The 20993-nt window shown below is 40.4% G+C and overlaps 2 protein-coding genes across 4 annotated transcripts in view; both read right to left on the reverse strand.

Moving 5' to 3' along the window:
• LOC134819637 (Golgi-specific brefeldin A-resistance guanine nucleotide exchange factor 1-like) overlaps positions 1–20993 on the reverse strand; it is a 391238-nt gene that overhangs the window by 98369 nt on the left and 271876 nt on the right. The gene's annotated exons all lie outside the window — the stretch shown is intronic.
• Positions 1–20993, reverse strand: part of LOC134819244 (espin-like) — a 42278-nt gene that overhangs the window by 5215 nt on the left and 16070 nt on the right. The window contains exons 1-2 of one of the 3 annotated variants that reach the window (XM_063829067.1): positions 6264–7517; positions 4575–4698 (exon numbers count right to left, since the gene is read on the reverse strand). In XM_063829067.1, the coding sequence (XP_063685137.1) occupies positions 4575–4698; positions 6264–7516 (1377 nt within the window). In that variant the 5' untranslated portion in view covers position 7517. Of the gene's footprint in view, positions 1–1027; positions 2527–4574; positions 4699–6263; positions 7518–20993 lie in introns of those variants that run through there. The other 2 variants (XM_063829068.1, XM_063829066.1) reach the window with 2 other exon arrangements.

Here is a 20993-nt window from a genome sequence, read left to right on the forward strand (position 1 = left end):
GATAAATGGCTAATCACGTGACCCACCTAACCAATCAGGGAAGGTTTGGCTCTGGAAGTGCTTATCAGAGCATGTCGATGTAGTGGACTGGATTGAGTGACAAGTGTAATGTTAAGAATGTAGATTGAACTAAATACTTGGCGCGACAAGGCACCTTGTGGTATCTGTACAAAGTCATGTGGTACTTCGTATTCGGTGTCATGATGAACACGGAGATAAATAGATACTGATTGGAAACAGATCACCATATAACAAGCATTAGCTTACAAAGATTGAAACAATTAGACAATACCTATTGTGTTTCTGAAGAGTCAGAAACTTTTTTTGACTCTGACAGCACACAATAAATTGACCTATGTAAAGCTCTAGAAGGACCAACGTATCTAACACGTCAATTAATCAGCTAATAGGAACACTCTTTATTACTCCCAACTAACTGACCAGCAATAACCTCACCTTGGAATCAGCTAGGAGAATATCCAAGAGCCACAAGTTACTGCCGATACTCATAAGACACAGGAAGAACTATAATAATAGGCTACACTACGCAACTATATTAATAGCTAGACAGATCTACAAGCGTAGTAAGTCACGTGACAGATCCACAGTATAAACTTCAGGAAGCTTCTAGCAGTTTACACACAAACACAGGTGAAACTCTGATAAGTTTTATCAGGAATATCATTTGAAGGGTCGGTAGAGGGTAAGGAAACACCCCAGATTATACTGATTAATCGTTTTAAAAAAGGCTGTGATATGCTATATTAAGAGTATGAGGCTGCGGTTGTAGGTTGGGAGGAAGTCGTTAAGACATTAGGTGATTGTGGTCGTAGGTTTGCACGCTGCAGGAGTACAGCACGCTGCAGGAGTATGAAATAGTACGCTGCAGACTGAATCATCAGGTTTATAATTTAGGCAAATTCAAAGAAGGAATATATTGATAAGTTACAATTTGTCAATAATAAACGGACTAACAATAAACGGGCTAGTAGAGCAAATCTACGCTAAAATCTGTCAAATGACTCACTGTAAAATTGGGGAAGAGAAGCTGGCAGTCCTTGTCCATTCTAAACACTTTATGTTTGGATTCTCTCCCTCTGTAATTCCTCGCTCCTTCGGAACCAGAACTAACTTTACTTGTTCTGGACGAACAGCAACTTTTGGAGCGAGTCAGACTCCTATCTTTGGGAGGGATGGTGTTGTAGTCGCTGGAGCTGGCCCAGGTCCTTTTAAATTTATTTGGTTTCAAGGGTATTTGCCGTTTCATTTGATGGTGGTTTGACATGTCGTTTGATTTGCGATTGATTGGCCGTTTCAGCTGATTTTTCCTCGGAAAATCGGTGCTCTTCGACCTCTGACAGTTTCCAACATTTTCCACTATGTGAGACTTTTTGAAAAATTCATAAGCGGAAACTGGTCGCGATCTTGCACCAGATCTTAAGTTTTCTTTTCCTTTATAATTTCTGATCACAGCCTTTTCATCGAGTTCCATGAGCTTGGGAAAGTCTGACATTGCTTCAGTGTATTTGACTTGTGAGAACGGAGCAGGGCCCCGTTTAGGGAAGGGTTTTGAAGGTAATCTCAGATAATCCAGCGCAGAATAACCCAAATTAGGACTCAGATAGCTTCTTTTACAGTTCACATACACTGGATACCGACCAGTGTTCTGAACAGGTTCAGGAGAGTTGAAGACTGAGTCACACGGGGTGCTATCTGACAGCTTCACAGTACTGCCATCACTGGATAGTGGTGTCTCTAGGCTGGGGCAGAGGGTGATATCAGGGAGACCACGCCTCTTTACAGCTGTCTTGGGAGGCACCCTTTTATTAGACTCGGAACTGGGAGCTGGAGAGACGATATCAAGATGTCGTGGGGGTGAGGTGGTGAAGGATACTGGGGACGCTCTGTCATCAGAGTCTGGTAGCAGTTTATCAGGGTCCGGGAACAGTTTATCAGGATCTGGTAGCACCTCAGGAGGGTGTGGTGTGGTTATCACAACACCGGGTGATTCCCCTCTCACAGCACCACCACAAGGTGTTATGACACCTTTAGTTACACGCACCTCACCCGGTGACAACCAAGGTGTGCGTCTTTTATCTAACGTTCCCTGCTCGCTTCTTCCTCCATTTAATGCAACCATTAACTCATAGCTCTTCCTCCTCGTCCTTCTACTGGATCCAGCAGAAATGTTAGAGTCTCTATTGGATCGGTTGGAGTCTCTACAGGAGCCAGCTTCTACACTTGCTGAACTGGAACAAGCAGTAGACTTAACCCTAGCTTCGGGTAGTGGTGTGAGCTGAGACTCAGGTAGTGGTATAGAGTCCTCAGTCAAGTAATAACTGTGAGATGTGTAGAAGTCCAGATATCGTTTCTTTAGAGCGATCACATAGCCCTCTGCGTCATTAATAGTAGATTCTTGATGATTAGCCATCTGTTGTATTCTAGGGTAAGCAAAAATCATACAAATTGAAAAACAACCACGCAAAAACAGGCTCGATTAACAAGTTCGTCACTAGCAGCAGCTATCATGCCGGAGATAGAAATATTCTCAAAAAGGTAAGCGAGAATTGGGGATCTAAGGCTTCCGAACAGGTGATGTAGGGCTTCTAGCTGTACTAACAGGTTAATTTGAAACGAGCAAGTGATGTAAAACACAGGGCCAAAACTTCATTAAGTCATTACAATATCAACGACAGTCCCAGAATTACCAGCCAGGGTGCATGTTAGCGCATTATTTCTGCAAAATAGTCAGGTTTTAATGAGGAGGCATAACAATGTGCATAGTGCAGTTGTTTGGTAATTTGGTCACTAATATGTCACTAATTGGTTAAAAACTGGGTGGTCAAACAAGCTATGTTTTTTGTGCTCTTCTCACGGGCTTGCTAATGAGATTTGTCTCTTATCTCGTTAGTGCTGAAAGAATGTATTTTTGGTATGATGTCACTTTACGGCCAAGGAGCCCAAACAAAAGCAACTACAACTCGAGACTTATGAACAACCTATCTCCAAACTGATGCATTAAACAGTGTTTACAGACAGATATCGGTGTTACAAAAACAAAGGGAGACCCACAACAGCAGACATCCTGATATAGCACTATTGTTAGTACTATGTTGTACATAGGACTATCTATACAGACAATTAAAATTGTAAACAAGTGAAAGCAAAACGCGAGAATGGTCTAAATATTGTAATATCGGGAGACTTTTGGAGATTCGCGGCACACAGCAGTTTCATGGGCGGGAGCAAACATCTGCCAACATTACTTTACACAACAATACATTCCCGCCCTCGGAATGCGGGAAGTAGGAATGTCCGGATGAAATCTTACGAGCAGGGAAAGTTACTTTTACAGGATATGTCGACCTTCATTAAAGCAAGTTAGAGCAGCAGGACTCAAATAACAAATCAAGTTGCAAGTGCCAGGAATGCGTTAAATACGGGGAGGATTTGTGGATGGTGGTTTTTGATGAAAGGTGAGATAATACGACAGGAAACATGGGCACTAAGATCACTGGCAAGTAGACAACTGTGATCTATTGTAAACTCACAACTGTGAATACAGTCTAAAACAACAAATTATGTAAATAACTTCTCTACCGGCACCTTTATTACTATTTGTTAAGCTTCCAGCATTTTGTCGTTAATAACCAAATAAAGTAAAGAAGGGTAAGAGTAAACTTTGGCAAATAGTTATTGCACAATCCGTAAAAAAAGAAGAAAGAACGCCAACCTCATTTTAGTTACGACATATCATATACCATATGTTGTAATTTACATATACCACTCTAATGATATCATGTAAATCATGAAATGTGGAACTTTAACTACAGCTTTACGTCACTGATAGTGGAGCGGCGATGCACAGCTGGCAGGACAGCTACAAAGCACGACCTCACAACAGCAGACTGTAGTGAGTGATAATGACTAATGAGTACCACATGTTACCCTCATTATCAGATAGTAGTCACCTGGACTGAGCTACACCGGCTACATATCAGTAATCTCTCTTCTTCTTCTTCTTTATCTTCTCTCCAGAACAGGTGTCTCAAAAACCTCCACATTTCTCAGCAAGCGGTAAACGACAAGAGCTTGATTTAGCTGTTCAATCAGACATTCAACAATAACACATAAAACAACGAAAAATGCTAGAAATTGAATTCTGCAAAGCTTTGCATAAAAAATCTTGAGAAAATATGAAGGAGTTGCTCGCAAGCACTACGGGAGGTGTGAAAACTTCCAGATCACGTGGTACCGGAAAAACAGTCACGTGTCCTGAAGTACTGTCTTTGTATCATGATGACGTCATCATATGGACCCACTGTGGCTAGAAACAGTGGATTTACAGCTTAGTAAGGAGTGCAGTAAGGAGGGAGAAGAAGGGCGGAGGAGTATGGAGCACGTAGTCAGTTGAGGTGAGGTGAATAGCAAGGTGGTGCATGATTATTGGTAACTCTGCTCACTTGTGGCGGGAAATCTATAATAAGCGTTTTCAAATTTCATGGTCATCATCTGTGAAAATTATGTGAAGTGAAGATTATGTAATGTATAAAAACTAATAAAATGTTTCTTACCTCGATGAGCTGAAGTCTCTTCCGCTCCTCTTCCAGGACTCGCAGCACCTCAGTTTGGTTGTACATCTGTGCAACTATCTCTGGGGTTCTACACTCGTTATCTTCCGAAGTTAACGGAACACCGCTGAAAAAGAAGCCAGTTTAGAGAAGGTATTTCATGAATTATTATTTGGGGTTAAACATTGGACTTTATCGAGTTATCGGTAAATATTGCCGCTGTCTCAATGGAGTAGTCGGTAACTCGGTGAGGCGATTTGATTTGTCAACTCTCAAAATTTCCATCGCAAACAAGAGCTCACATTAACGACTTCAGCATTACTTATTTCCATGAAGTCGTTATAAGAACAACAAATTATGGGTAAAAGCTGCGGTTTTTAAAACCCCCGTTCCTGGAAATGATATTAGTAAATCATTTGACGCAAGTCTCCAACGGATTTAAGGAGCATGCAAATAATAACCCATATTTTAAAACACTAACCCCGGGTCCATATTACGACACTTTACTAACCACTACAATGGTAACAATACGATCTATCTAGTAGATAGAGTTTAGAGAGAACACACAACAGAGAGAGAGAGAGAGAGAGCGAGATTGCTCACTAGTAATGAGCTCAACTCACAAGCTACACAGAGCTCAGACTGAGAATTAGACCTCTCTCTCTCTATGTACTCCACACACACGCTCAACCTCAATATACTCCCTGGAGCCTCCTCCTCCGCCTTTCCATACTGATTAATTAGGTCACGTGACATATGACATATCACCATGACAATACGTCGCTGTCACCATGGTTACGACGATTTGTTGCCAGGGATATGAGTATTTGTTGGATTTATGGTAAGTTTATTTCAATGTTGTAAATTAATGAGCTTCAAGTCGTGCATGATTGAGCGGGCCACATGCTGCGCTCGATGAACTGATTATTGAGAACTGCGGACAACTCCATGTAGCAATTTCTATAATGAACTCTGGAGCTTCATGAAGCTTAAAGGTAAGACTTACAGCGTTCGAAGAGCATGGACGAAGAAGTCAGGTACTAAAACTAGCGTGAACAAGATATTGTAAGAAACACAGCAGCAGAGTGAACTTATGTGCAAGGGATAGAACTACAAGAAGTCCAGGTACCCTTACACAAGAACAGCTGTGCCTTCTGTAATCTTAACGATTAGATTCGTTAGGCTAGTAAATTCTAGCTGATTAGAGAGATCAACCAATCACATGATGTAGTACGGGTCACGTGTTGGCAGACCGCCAATAGGAGCTGGAGACGCCACGAGTTGAGGGTCATCCAGCTGCCAACTTAAATTGTGTTATGGTGTTAGCTACGCATAAAAATAGACTTAATAAATTTATTGGTGTATTATGTTAACAATATCGTGGCGATCATTTATGAGTGACTTATGCACTTCAAGGTATCAGTTATTGTTATTATTTTCTTAAACTTGTGACGTCATATTATTATCGGTGGGATTACAGCGAATTCGTTACATTTGCAGCTAAATCTCATCTTAGATGTTTAACAGATTTTCTACGGTCGAATACACTTGGCGTCATCTGCATTTAAAATAATCCAGAACTCTGAAGTTTGCCGTGTGAAGAACAACAATTGTTAATCTACGGACATTGGACAAAAAGACGTTTCCCATCAATAAATTTAATTTTTGAACAGAATGGTGCGTCAATCTTACCTATCAAGACTGACTGTTTCCGCTTCCCAAGGTTTACAGCATCTAGGAGAAGAAATTGAACTATCGTTGCCAATAGACTCGATCCCCGCACTGTCATTGGCTATGGACACGTCACGTGATTCAACAACAGAGTTTTGATTGGAGGTTGTGTTACTAGGGTAACGGAGTCTGCATAAGGATTCCTCGCTACCAGGCAGATTCTCTGACATGAATTTTTCGTCTAAAAGTTTGGAGAGTTGTTGTAGAGATTCCGAAATATCCTTTGACCTAGGGTTGGAAAGCTGGAAATTCTGTGACATGGAATGTTTTAAAACAGGCCGACTCTGGGATCCAGGCCTTTGGAGCTGGTGGAAATTCTGAGAAGTTGACCGCTGGATAATATTCTTTGGACGGGCTAAAAGTTGGGAGTTGGATCGCCTCAAGTCCTGGAAACTGTGAGAGCTTGTTAATCTAGCAAGCCCATGGTCAACATCTCTCAACGACTCCTCCATATGCCTCAGATTCTCCACAGACTCGTAGTACGAAGGAGGAGGACACTCTTTTCTGGCACACGGGTCGAACCCTGGGGTCCAACACTCCGAGTAGTCCGGGTCAACTCTACGGGATGCTTGCGGAGTAACGCTAGTTCTGAGATCACGGTAAGAGGAGGTGGTAGCTACTGGTCCTCTGATTACCTCAACTGTGTGGCGTGGTGTGGTACCCACTGTAGTGGAGACTGGTCGAGGGGTTTGGTAGTCTATTGAGAGGGAACTAGGTCGAGGTCGGGGAAGTAAGGACAGTCTTAGAGCACCCATGTTCTCGTAGTGGGAGGGTGTGGGTTGAAGGCGAAGTTTCACGTTCTCGTAGGAACAGGTCGGGTCTTTACCTCGGAAATCATCAATGTTCTGATATGTGTGATGGTCGCTTTTCTCAGATCTGTTTTCGTAGAGTGGTTCTTTGTCACAAAATAATTCGTCGTCTGATATCGCTGTTGAAACGCTGGAGATTGACAGCAAACTGTTTCGGAAATCAGAGGAAATGGTTGAGGAGGAACTGAACCGCCTGGTGTAGAAGACACTGGAATCATCATCCTCACCATCGGTGTAGTCTCTGATGACAGCTGCTTGGTAGGGTGGGATGACACCATCACAGCATGAGCTGGCATCGCTTCCACTTTCGTAAGAAGAGGAGGAGGAGGAGGAGTAGTGGGATCGGGGAGGAGGGTAGTTGGTACAGAGTTCCGTGAAGTCCAGTGGTCTGACACCAACTGACATGATCCCTGGAGAGTCAAGAAAATGAGAATACTTGGAAAAATAAAGTGTAATCTCACAAACTAATGATACTGGTTAAATATTAAAGTGAGTAAGTTACAAAGTTACAATGATTTCAACCATCATGATTTAAAGTACTAAATTACAAAGTTTCTGGCATATTCTCAGACCGCAAATTATTAAAGATTTCATTGTGTCTGATCGAACAAAGCGGATAAAATCATCAGTTCGTACAATGAAAGTCGCAACTAAACAACTGCTATTGTCCAAACTTACATTTTAACACGAGCAAGATTGTACTAAATCTAAAAAACAAACTCATAAAATTGCAACTATTAATAAAATGCAGTCTAAAACTAACACGATTTTAAGAAACCTAAAAAATAAATTCGGAGCGAATCCTACTGAAGATACAGTGTACTGCGGAGAGAGTGCCCGGCAGCGCGACTCAAGCACAACATTGCAAATAAATTACTAACTGACCCTTTGACCAAGACAGAATGTCACATCCACGCAACTTCCACTAACAAATTAAAAATTTAAGTAAAACTACTTACGTAACACAAAGCAAAATTAGGGAATGCACAGCAGGAGTGCAAACCTTAAGTTAGGTTTGTCACCACTCAATTTTAACCCGACTTGGCACCAAGGAAACTAAGTTCAAAGTCAGAAAACTACCGGCTCAACAGCATGCTACTTCTCCGGTCAACCAGACACTATTCTAGCTCTAGGAATGGGAAATTCGAGGCAAAACTTGGAGGTTTTCAGAAGGGCACATAATATGTTAAACACATGTTGAGGAATGATATTTACGGGGAAGTATGGAGTCTTATAAGTACCGTGCTACTTAGAACAACCTTTACTGACCTACTAAGATTCTTGTGTTGGCACTACTGATATACTACACTATACTAATGGCTTTGTAAAACTCAACGATTAATTTTAAGGCCATAAAACTAGTCTTAGCACCCCTTTGTAAAGCCAACATTAGTAATCAATCCGAGGCGCTAAGAGCTCGACATGTAAATTCTAAAACAATTTAACGAGCTTTTACAGACCAATGAAAGCTTTTGACTCTAAATCTCTAAAAGGCTCCGCCAATTCATTTCACGGTTCAATACTAACAAAAACCAAGTCAGAACAAGAGGCAATAAAGGTGTTAAAAACCGGAGACTCTATAAATAACAGGAGGGTTTGTTTTAACAACTTTAGCTGAAAGGTTAGCTGGTGTATCAGTGACACAGCTGAGCTAGACGGAGATACCTCTTCACAGACTCGCACCAGATGCAGCACAATCACCTGAATACTTTGCTAAGGACTTGCCGGACTGGCCCCATCTTATGCCGTCTAGCTGCTGATGGAATTAACAATTACTGAATTGACGATATTGATATCGGTAGACGAGATTCGGATCAGATTGATCGAATCGGTTGACGGACTCTTTGTAACCATGTATATAATATCAACCGATAACCCGAAACCTAATCCTGGTACACAATTGGGCGGGAAGATAAGACGTGAGGTGGGAAGAAGACATAAAATATAAATATTATTACGCCGCATTACCCCCTGCCCCTACTCCAATAATCCAGTATCTTTCAATCTGAGAGCAGTATAATAATCAGATTATCAGGCTACCCGCTCTTCAGCGAGCGAACAAATGATAAACGGTACAGTAATCCGCGGAACTCCGGGGCAAGGAACTTAGGGGGAACTTAAGTGGAACTCAGGGGCGAGGATCTCTCTTCAACCGATAATATATAAGAATTTACAACACCACCGTGGTTAATATTAGCACTTGCAGTAGGGACTAGAAATATGCATTAGGTGGGGTTAGCAGCTACCTTAGGTGCGAGGAGGAGGATGGCGCACAGTTGACGTGACTTTTCCAAGAATATGGCATCAACTCCGACACATATTATAGACGAATAATGCGAGCTCTATTTCCTATTCATATCAGATACAGGGTGCTAATCTAGAGATTAAAAGCCGGAAAATTAAAGCCCGACAGCATGACTCAAATCACGAGTACAACATCAGCCGTTTTAAATTCGACAGACTCTGACCGCGGGAAGCACAAAATATTGTCAAGATCAAATACAATCCGATTAAAATTATTCAAAGCAGTGACAACACGCTGAAACACACGCAGAGTAGGAGATATCTATTGACAATTGATAAATGTAGAGTCTAAATACAGCTACTGTAGTTGATGTAGCCGGTAATAATAAGCAGACTATTGCGGGGGAGGATTGTTTGTAGGTCGTCTAAAGTGAGTCTGAACTGTTCAGACGAGGGTGGCATCCCGGGCTCCCCAGGTGGCATCCAGTATCACTACTTTGAGTTTGGAGCAAGATCCCGTTATTCCCGGTACAGTGAGTTTAGTTTGGGTGAAGAATATGATGGGTGGGTGAGTTTAATATGTTTTGTAGGATGTTGCAGGCATTGATAAATACTTGTACAAGTATTACACAATCAGTTGAGAAAATAGTTCTTTAGAAGGAAATTTCGAAAGCATGACCACCAAAAGAAAGTTTATCTGAAACAATTGTAGCTGTGTAGGAGGTGCTAGCTAAAAGTAGCTGATTCTAGAGTAGGGCGGGACAGTCGGCAAAAGGTTCTGAGGTCACGGTCCGAGAATAAAATCAGTATATTCATTATCATTACAGTAGGAGGGGGCTTGTTACTGTTCCTCTTGTTACGAATTAGTAATTACCGGCTGATTCTTATTCATGGTTACCATTACGTCTGGCAAGGTTGGCGACAGGCCAATACTCCTCCAACCGTGACGTCACGTGACAGATAATAACGTCACGTGACATGGAGTACTAAACAAGCTGTTATGGAGAACAAGAGGGTGAAGCGGTTGCTTTGTCTTACGTCGGGACACCACAGTAATCCCTAAATATAGTCCTGATAATCACATCACGTGACATAGCCAACTCAAGGAGGAGAACAAGAAGAGATTATGAATAATGGTTGAAGAGACGAGCAGCGTCTCGCCGTATTATCTGATATTTACACGCCTTGTACTCAATTCACTGATCGTTTAGGCCCACTTCTCGCCACCATCTTTTGTTTAATCTGGGACATTTGCAACTACAACTGGACAGAATGGAGCTTATTTTAAACTAGGGTTGAATAGATCAAGGACCAATTATTGGAAACAAAACAAAGAAGATTGTATAAGCGGGTCCAGTAACAGGTCCGGCAGCGTGAAGTAGGGATACAATAAGAAACAGCAAAGTTACTATCTCGAACGGTCGGCAGAACAACTATGAAAATACGGGACCTAAATTGTGTAATTTAGAGGATGAGCTCTCAGAAATTACGTAAAGCTCTTAACAGATGGTCAAAGAAAATGGAGATTTCTTTCAAGGCCTGATTTTTTGTCTGGTTAGCTGTTAAGTATCTACTCTAAAGTAGCAATTACAAAGAAAAGCTAGAATTCAGAGAATCTGGGAGAAAATCAAAATGCATACCAAAAGAAGCAACTAAAACCACATATTAACCACAATTATAATCAAAAGGAGACGGTAATAGAGTAATAGGAGCTGTGGCTCTTACTTCAGCCGAATGTCGACCATCAACAGGCGAATGAAATGCACGGCTTGCTTACCAATAATTACAATTATTACCAATGATATGAGTAGATCGATCGCGAAATCATATCAAATTCCATATAATCAGGGCGCAAATTTAAATTTCAAATCAAAGTATGAACACCCAGTTTCAAGTTCCAGACAAGGGAAGGGACGGTATAAAGTTCCAATTATAATACCTCTAAGTTAGCCCCGCTAAAGGTGGGGTGGACAGATGAGGTGCCCGAATGACAAGTGTGGCGGTGTCCTGAAACTGAATAACCACCCACTGTGAGAGACATCCTCATAAACCAATCAGGGGATATCTATTCAAGTAGTACACAATACAGGATCGTTGGTAACGACTCAATTAGGCCACTAGATACCTAATTAAAGGTCATTTACCAGGTATTTTCACGGGTTCAATGAGCGAGGAATTGTCAGCAGGTGGTAAACAAAGGTTAACGGCGTTAGGGACACCAAGGGTTGCTTTGTCGTAGCAGTAACCTATAATTCAACTCCAATTCACCAATACCGATCCGGTTGATCGAGTTGGGGACTGTAGCAAATTTGCCACAGTTGACTGCTTTTACGGTGAAAACTATGGTATTTCATACCGAAAGGTTGTAATTGATACTCGACAAAAGCGCGAAAACGCTGAAAAGATTTGCCGCTCTCAACAAATTAGAGAACCTTCAAATCATCACTCAGTCACGAGTCCGGATCAAAGGAAAACTGAACAATGAATATAAAAATAGAATTAGACGGATGAAACGCACCATAATTTGAGCATGTTAGGTAGTATTTAAGTAACGGATATAGAGGTGTCAAATATTTACCAAGCAAGTGTATGAGGTGTATGAAGTGCGGCCTCTTTGTACCCTAAATGTACACAGAACGTTCAAATACTTTGAAATAGTTCACCTTGCTTTGATCGAAGAAGAATGTCAAACAGGCGTGGTTTAAATTGGAGGTAATTTACTAAAGAATCAGCAGAGATACTAGATGGAGAGATACTAGATGGAACAATTTTACGATGTGGGTTACTTACTAACTAGGTAGAGGTTACTAGGTGTTTACTAGGTGGTTACTAAGCTACTAGGCTAGGTCACTAGGTAACGCAGCAGATTTATTGAGGAGCTCGCACAAATACTGCAAATACTGAAGACAAGAGTGCACACAATTTCACGAATTGCGAAAATTAGCCGTTACATTACTTTTTGAGGAAAAAACGATTCTAATGTCAAATTTAGTGTGGAAAAAGAAGGTCTCCCATTCATCAAAATCAGAAGTCTCATCGAATAGACTCAAATCTAATTGAATCCAAGTTCACGATATTTAAAGGCTTCGCAGACCAATCTTAAATTTCAATCTTAATCCTTATAATCTCATACTGAAGTAAATTTAACTCGATGGTTATCGTAGTTGTAAGTGTATAATTAGTAAGGAATCTGTCTACAGACCAATCTGCCGACAAAATAAGATCAGCAAAGAGTGGCGAGCGCCGCTTGAATACCAGGGCCCCAGTGGGCCCCGGGGGTGACCCAGTAGCGGGACCGGTGGTGGTGACCCAGGCAAACAATGGTTTAGGGAGGAGGAGCTCCACGGTGCAGGCTGGAGGGCAGGCTGGGGGTCACGTTCAGAGCAATGACCCAACCACGAGATCCTATTTTTACTGGATATGATGTCGTTAATGAAGATATGTAGAGCATCATAATATCTTGATTCATATCATTATAAGAGGTGTAATTATCTATTATAATTATAATTGAATGGTCGTTTGTCTGCTACTATGATATGCATATTGATAGTGGTTTATCAAGGCAAAGCTTAAGAACACAATGGTGCGACTATGTGCATGGTTATGGATCCTATTCTAGAATATGCTAATGCAGATTATATACCGCACGTTATACCATATATGGAGTTAAAATAGTTTGCATAACAAACGCTCCACAAGGCACAAATACACGATAACGTATAATTTCTACGCTCTAAAATATCAGGGCCGAGAAAGCTAGCACCATTACTATTAGGTCGAGGTATAAAACACACAGGGAAGGACAACAACACACAATAGAAGAACTAGAGCACGTGTAGAGATGAACTAGATCAGAACAAGACTAGGTAAGACTAAAGATTTAACTTTTAAGACTAAAGGTTATCAATACAGAGTACAGAGTATAGAGTACAGAGTAGAAGAGGATAGAGTAGAGTAGAAGAGGACAGAGTAGAGTTCAAAACAGCACACGACACTAAAGTACTACAGCACAGTTCAAATAACACGACACGCCTGACTAGCTGTTACTTAGGGATTACAATTTAGAAATTAGGCTCCAAAGTTCCCCCTACATTCAGAGCTGTTTGAGCGCAATGAGGGAGACACAGCCCCCTGGTGAGGGTCATCAGCTCCAATGTGGACTACTATTGTGGCCTCTAACGTGGACAGTAGTGATCTGTAGTCGTTATGGATAAATGATCTCACACTCACGGTAGTGGAACTGTACTACTAATAATCATCATCCCAATCAAGATAGCAGCTGTTGACAGAGCCACACAGGTGTTTCACCATCACAGTAATTGGTCACATGACCAGAATGGCGATATCGGAAACCGAATCTGGTCAGGGTACGGGGGAGAGGTCAGGATGTGATGTCATGTTGGTAAGTGTGGGGGTGAGTAATGGAGCTATAACGATTATTTGGGGATTAGTCTGGGAGAGCTATTATTAGATCCCCCATGTTCTATTCGGGGAGGGTTGCATGATGTTAGGGGATAGTTACAGGGGGTACAGAAAGGTTTGTGAAGGAGTAAAGGGGGGGATATGTTGGCAAGGAACGGGATTGTAGCCAAATCATGCAACTTGACGATCAGTCACAAAATAAGGAAACGTTTTTACAGCTCAATGTTAAAAGAGTTGGATTTAAATTCAGATTACCATTATGGCTACCATTTCGATTAAATTGATGATTTAATACATTAGGGGAGGGCTCAAATGCCATTAAAATAGCGTAAAGTAGCGATAATTTCAAAAAATGTAACCCTAGACTCAGAATTCAGGCAAAGAAGTGGGATTACGGAGTCGCTGAAGCTAGAAACTCGTCTCAAACGTCACGGTGTTTAGTAGGGAGCTGGGATATTTCATCGGAGTAAACGCGTAGGAGAAATAGAATTTTGAGCTAAAATCTAGATTATCTTAGTATTTCCTATAACTGTGTACCTTAGTTCCCAAAAATTTGTGTGCCATTATATTGAGCACAATTTATTTGAGCCCGAAAAATTTGGGCAGAAAATTTGAACTCATTTGGGCGACCGAAAATTTGGGCACAAATTCTTCGAAAAATGAACGGTTTTCCACTAAAATTTCAGTTAAATATTTGCCTTAGTTCATTATTATTCCTTATTATTCCAGTCATTTTGCTTTCAATTTTAAGCATGAAGGTGGTAGTCTGAGTTGTTTCACATTATGAAATTTACGATCTGCCCAGTAACTACTAAAAAATACAGTGATGATGGCACAGTACAAAATGATAGATATACAATAGTGATATTTAGTCTCTCAATCAGATAGTTTAGTCTACTTACACTTAGCATATCTTATCATACCCCTTTCACATACAATGATCATTATGACGCCTCACCAGATAAGGAAAGGCTTTGAGAAGTCGGGTATAACTGATGCTTGTAGATCAGACTTTACGGTTGATGATAATTCATTTGCAGATCTTGTTTAAATCTCTAGCTATCCGTACCTCTAGCCATTTGTTTTATTAGTAGCTGTTAGCTATTCCTGTTATTTCTATTCATTTAAAATATAATTTCGCTGGATTGTACAACTTTCGTCTTGGTAGATTCCAAACACAAGGAAATTTTCCTTCTGGTTGGTAATATACTCAATGATGGGAGTATAGTGTATTGGCTATGCCCCGCTTACTAGTTTAGCTCTTTCTAGTCCCCTGCTACACGGCATGTAAACAGGGATTGGCTAGTTAGAGGCGGTCCGTGTAGGCCTTACACTGTGCTTTCAGCAACACTCATAAGCCTTTTTACTTGGTCAAGCCATGAATGACAGATTAGAAAACTAAAATTTCAAATATTATTTCACTTGGATATGAAGAAAAAGCCATCTTTCTATAGATTTCAGGGCCACAGGCCAAATGCCAAAAGTTTGGTTAGCAACAAATTTAGCAGACGGAAAAGATTTATGCAATTAATTTGGTCTGCAAAAAATTTGGGCGAGAGGCCCGCTCAAATTTTTTGTCGCCCAAATTTTTGGGAATTAAGGTACTCAACACTTAAAGTATAAAGGAAAAGTAAACCAGACAACTAAAGACCCAGACACTTTGAAACGGAGTAAGCTGCATTATCGACAACTTTTAGACAACCGTAAGCGAACGCACGGTTAAAACGAATTTAAAACTACAAAATTGGCAGTGTCCATTACAAATTACTTTGATTCATCTTGATCGCAGAGCTATCAATAACCAATTCATTAAAGACAGTAGTTAATCAAGCATCACGTTCTATTTTAAACACTCACGCCCTGTATGTAGGAGGCAACAGAGCACACAAACAAAACTCCAACATTGTATTACAGCACTTTTTATTATCAACTCTCTGTTCAATCACTGTGTATTATTTTACCGTTAACGCGTGATATGACGCGTGTTAGATGAGTTAGGGGAACTACCCCTGGGAAATTCTTAAAACAGAATAGAAAAGAATCTATAGATGACAACTCAAAAAATGAGAAAATGCCAACAATGTCATAGTAATGGGATAATTTAGCATAATTCCGCATATATTCATAAGAAGATAAGTCGCGGTGTCAAGATAACAACTCATAAATTGCATCTACAAATAGACGGAATTAGAAACCAGCCGAATAGAAGGCCAGTGTTTAAAACACTATTTAGCAAACAAGTTAAACCAAACTAAAGAGTTAAACTCGGGCAGCCGCATCCAAAGTGTGTCGCCGTGTCGGTAACGGAATACTGTGAGCAGACATGTAACATCAGCTTGATACCAATGATCTGGAAACTGTGATCAGTACCAATTGATGTAAAATGAGAAAACTTCGACTTTAATTGATTCAGTTAGACACCGATCCAAACAGCGCCGTTATTTGGATCGGTCTTTACTGGGTCAATTAAAGTGGTTATTAACGGGTGCTAACTGCCCGATAATGATTTGTAGAAAAAACTGTGCTAGAAAGTATAATTGAAACAGGAGGTACTGAAAGAGGCCGATAAAACAAGAAGTGTAAAAGTTGACTGTTTAGTAATTATCAATTAACACAATACAGAGACTAGACAGTGCAGTATCGGAGGATGGAAGAGTGCAATTAAGTGGAACAGCTCGCACCACCCCACTTCCAATCTCAAAAACACCCCAGAAACGTGTTACAATCAATAATTCCCCCCTAATTACCCTCACAAAGAACACCCAGCTCCACATGAAAGGAACTCTGCTTGACCTGGCAAAGAACAAACCAGACACGGAGTCCCAGCTAAACGAGAGATTAGAGCCTTCAAAGAGAGCCCTCACAAAAACAAGAAGTGACAGCCAGGACAACAGATATCCCTGCCCAACACGACAGGGTAACAAATATATGAAAAACTATAGCACCCCAGACCACACACACACCGATTGAAGAGGGTACCAAGATTAGAGAAACAGTACGTTCTACTTAGTTGTAGTGGTTATTTATTAGCTAGCTACTGGGCTGACAGATGGTCGGTATTGTCTGATATCACGGTTGGTCGCTCACGCAGAACTAATCCATTTAAACAAAGGAGATCATGTCTGAGTGTACTTGAGCCGGCACGAACCTAGATCTGGTGAGAGAGAGAGGGGGGTCTTTTGTTTTTATTACCCACAATTCTATAGAACACAGCTTTCCTGTGATGGGAAGAAGACCCCCCTTCAGCTACTGCAAGGGGGTCCTTTCAAAACTAATGTAATTATAGAAATTTTTCAAATCTTTTCACAGGTTGAGGTGGGCCCCAGTTAGGACCTACTTCAATTTGAGACTCTCATTGTACATCTGAGAAGTAGACTAGCGGACAGGATTCAATAGAGTGTGCTAACTAGGTTGGAACTAGTAGTGTAAGTGTTAATTTGAGGGATGACGGGAAATGTTTTAATTAAAAAGACAGCCTACAAAGGGACCAGTGAAGCGTGTGCTGAGTAACAGTACGGAGGTGAAATCTATCAAAACACAATAGACTGTGGCACTTCCTCACGAGCCGGGCACTGAATTCAAAACCACGAAATGGTCGGTAACAGTTAAAGATCTCACGTACATCTGAACACCTGCTTAAACAGAGGGGGAGTTTTAAATGTGTTCTAGTTAGAAGGGTGTCTAGTTAATAGTTAATCACATTGGTGTCGGATTAGCACGATGCGTCTAGTGGGATATCGTAAAATTCTGAAGATATTACGAGGAAACCAGCTCAACATATCCCATTAGGTGAAACTGGGAGACACTGCATGTACAACTACAACGCACAAAATTAAAAACACAAATCTAATCAGCTAATTAAGTTGAAATAAGAGTAGTGCCGGGCACTACCACTCACGCTTCCTAAATGAATTTGATAGATCTGATCGTGTACTCCAGCCATTATGCTAGACAGTTATATTTCTGTGTTATATTTCTGTTTGACAGTGATACGAGATTAACTACCTGGAAGTTAAGTGAGAAGTAGTTACTGGGAGTCTAGGTAACGACTGTTTAGCTATTAAAAATACAAATTTCTTGTTACCGCCGTTATTCCCGGACCATTAAGAAGACTGTCGAAACACAGCTCAGTAGAGACGAAAAATTTTGGAGTTGTAAGTGCTACCCAGTACTTTCACCGGGGTATATACCTAACAACAACGGCTAAACTAGACCTGTAAATACTCAAAATGGAGAGAGAGAGGTAGAGTTTTAAACTATAGCTGAAAGGCAGACATTTCTAACTCGCAAGTTCAGTAATTCCAGATATTTTCTCGCTTATAACCTTATTTTACAGCAATTATATTCACTAAAATATTAAAACATAACGCCACCAAAAAACGACATAAAACCGGAAACCGAGGGTAAATTTAGGGGTAATAAATGTTATACCTCAACAAGAGTGGTCAAACTCAGGATCCCTTGAGGGTTGAAGGAAGAAATAGAGAAAACTACACTTGTACTAGTTGGTGAGAGGTCATTGGTGTCACGACCTACGATGGGCTAGGCAGTAAGGTAGCTAATAACATTTGGACGTGAATCAATGAGGGGCGGAGGTTTACATCAGCTGTCAGGACCGGGCCAGGGAGTTGTTGTTTCGCGTGGTTTGTATGACAAAACAAGACGTTTTAGAATTTAAGTGTTTTAAATTCTTTTAAAATGATTTCTACGATTTATTAAAATGCTTACTGAAATTGGATACGACATGTTACGTTGTATTTAATTTATATTGAGCTTTCAAGCAGTTGATACGAGAATCAAATGAGAGCAAGCGGATTAATTCTAAACAAAATATGCTTGAATAATATTTTGGAAATTGTGCGTTATTAAGGCCTCATTTTGTCTCTCTAGGTACGAAAGTCAACAATATGGCATCCAATCTACTTAGAAATTCTCATTTAAGAAAAAGAAAAATCGAATATTTAATTTACATTTTCCCACATCTTACTTTAAAGTTTTAGCACGGAGGACATATTGTTAAACAAGGGAATTATAAACAGAAAATGGCAGGTTCGCAACTCCAGTCGAAAGCAATGGTCCACTCAGCAGTCAGCAGCAACACAAAATTGAGCTAACATTTAGACCATTAAAATTTCATGTCTAGGCCTTTGTCTAATCTTCTAATGTCTACGCTCGGAAAATTTCAAACTATTTTCTGACTAACCGACAATGCATTAAATCTTTTATTCAGAATTATAGAATTAAAAGATCAATCTCAATTTCTCTTCGTAGCATCGTAAAATAATTTGACGATTAACCATAGATTACTTAGATAGTTTATTTTATGTTGTTCAGACATAATCTGATCCCTCCAATCCAGACTACCAGGAACTGATAGCGTCATCAAATTAAAAGCACAGAGACAAATTAGTAATGAAAACGCGCCAATTTTTGGTATCCTGGCAACAATAAAATAAAATGAATGAACCAGTATTCACAATGGACTTGTCCGTACCGTTCACGCGATGATAACAAATGATGACGCTGTAAATTTGTAGACAATTCAAACGAGCATTAATTTTGTTACAAAGGGGGTCATCAAAGTGGAAGACGCAAAATGAGAAGGATATCAAAGTTTTAGAAAGAAGACAAACGTCGGTAATTTTATTTATCTGTGCATGTTGATGTTTGTTCCTCTGTTCGAACAGACAGTTGTTTCATGCGGCACACAAACTCCGAACACAACAATCACAGAAATCAAATACAAGACAATCACAGATAGCACCGATAGGAAGCATATCAATACGACTAATAGGTCTCTTAGAATCATAACGTGAATGCAAGTCACACAGAAAAGAACTCATGTTCTCTTAAATACCATAGTTGTATTGCTCATGCTGGAATGGGCAACGAGCCAAGGTTTGGTCGCGCTGTAATAAGTTGAGGGAAACAAAAAGAAGGGCTAATCGAAGAAAATAGGACGACGAACATAGAATGAAACGAAGATTAGTTCAATGATTTAGTACTGTGGCACCGCATAATTAATTAAGATTGAATTGGCAACTTATAGAATAATTAAAATAATTGATCTCTCCACGACTAAATTCTAAGAACCTAAACAGATTAGTAAACCTGCCAAGTACGCTCGACTTGGTACCCTAAATACTCTTAACAACACAACAATAGCGTCCCTGAGACCAAACTGTAGTCCTCTGAAAGAGACTCATTCAAGAGCCGTAACGAAGCTGTAAAGAAGCTATAGAGCAGCCTTAAAGCCTGTAAAGGAGCCTGCAGGCAGCCGTGTAAAGGAGCCTGCAGGCAGCCGTGTAAAGAACCATAACTAGACGCTCTGTAACTAGACGGACTAGTCGCCCTGTTAATATAAAACTAGACGAAACGTCTGGAGAAATAAACCTTCAAATGTTCAACAGCATGGGAATGAGAAATGTAAACGAGGTAACAGTTTAAATCCCACAAAACTCATCTCATATCACTTTTAATACAGTACCACGCATACTACTAATTAATCAAATCAGTGGACACATGACAGGGTTTTAGCCAATGAGCAGTTAGAAGACGAGACATCAACCAATCAGAGGCAGGGTGAGATGATCACTCAATCAGTGATCAAGCTGCTTGATCAGGTAAGGTGTCAGTTGTTACTATGGTAACTACTCAGTGAAGGATCACACGATATGGATATCTGGATATGATCTGTCAACTAAAAGTCAATTAGCTACTCGGAGCAGAAAACTTGAGGCATTTCATGGAACTGAGTAGAGTGAATAGAAATAGAAAGAAACATACAACTTGTCAACCTTTTGATGGAAATGATCCAGGAAGCGACCAATCAACCGAGACAAACTGAACGAAAACAAAGGATGAAAATTAGCCAATAAATCATGTGGTAAGGTTTCATTTCAGACTTCAGAGCTAAGAAGCTAGATTTGTTTTGACTACATTACAAGTTAACAAATCGTTTGAAACTAGAATAAACATGGTTCAGTACCGGTGGTATGATAGGTTCCAACAGTTCTCATCAGTATTTCCAGAGATTTCCCACGCTAAATGGCCTGTTAGCCCTACCAATCGGGACATTAAACAATTCATTAAATGGTACATTGCAGAGCCACGCCCCGCCTACCCAAAAATACAAGTGCTCAAGTAGGAAAAGTACTCCGATATGAGTACCCAGGTAGATCACAACCAGCACAGTGGTTATGATTTGTTGACCTCT

Source organism: Bolinopsis microptera, chromosome 8, assembly GCF_026151205.1.
Source record: "Bolinopsis microptera isolate Bmic1 chromosome 8, MBARI_Bmic_1.0, whole genome shotgun sequence".
Classification (NCBI taxonomy): domain Eukaryota; kingdom Metazoa; phylum Ctenophora; class Tentaculata; order Lobata; family Bolinopsidae; genus Bolinopsis; species Bolinopsis microptera.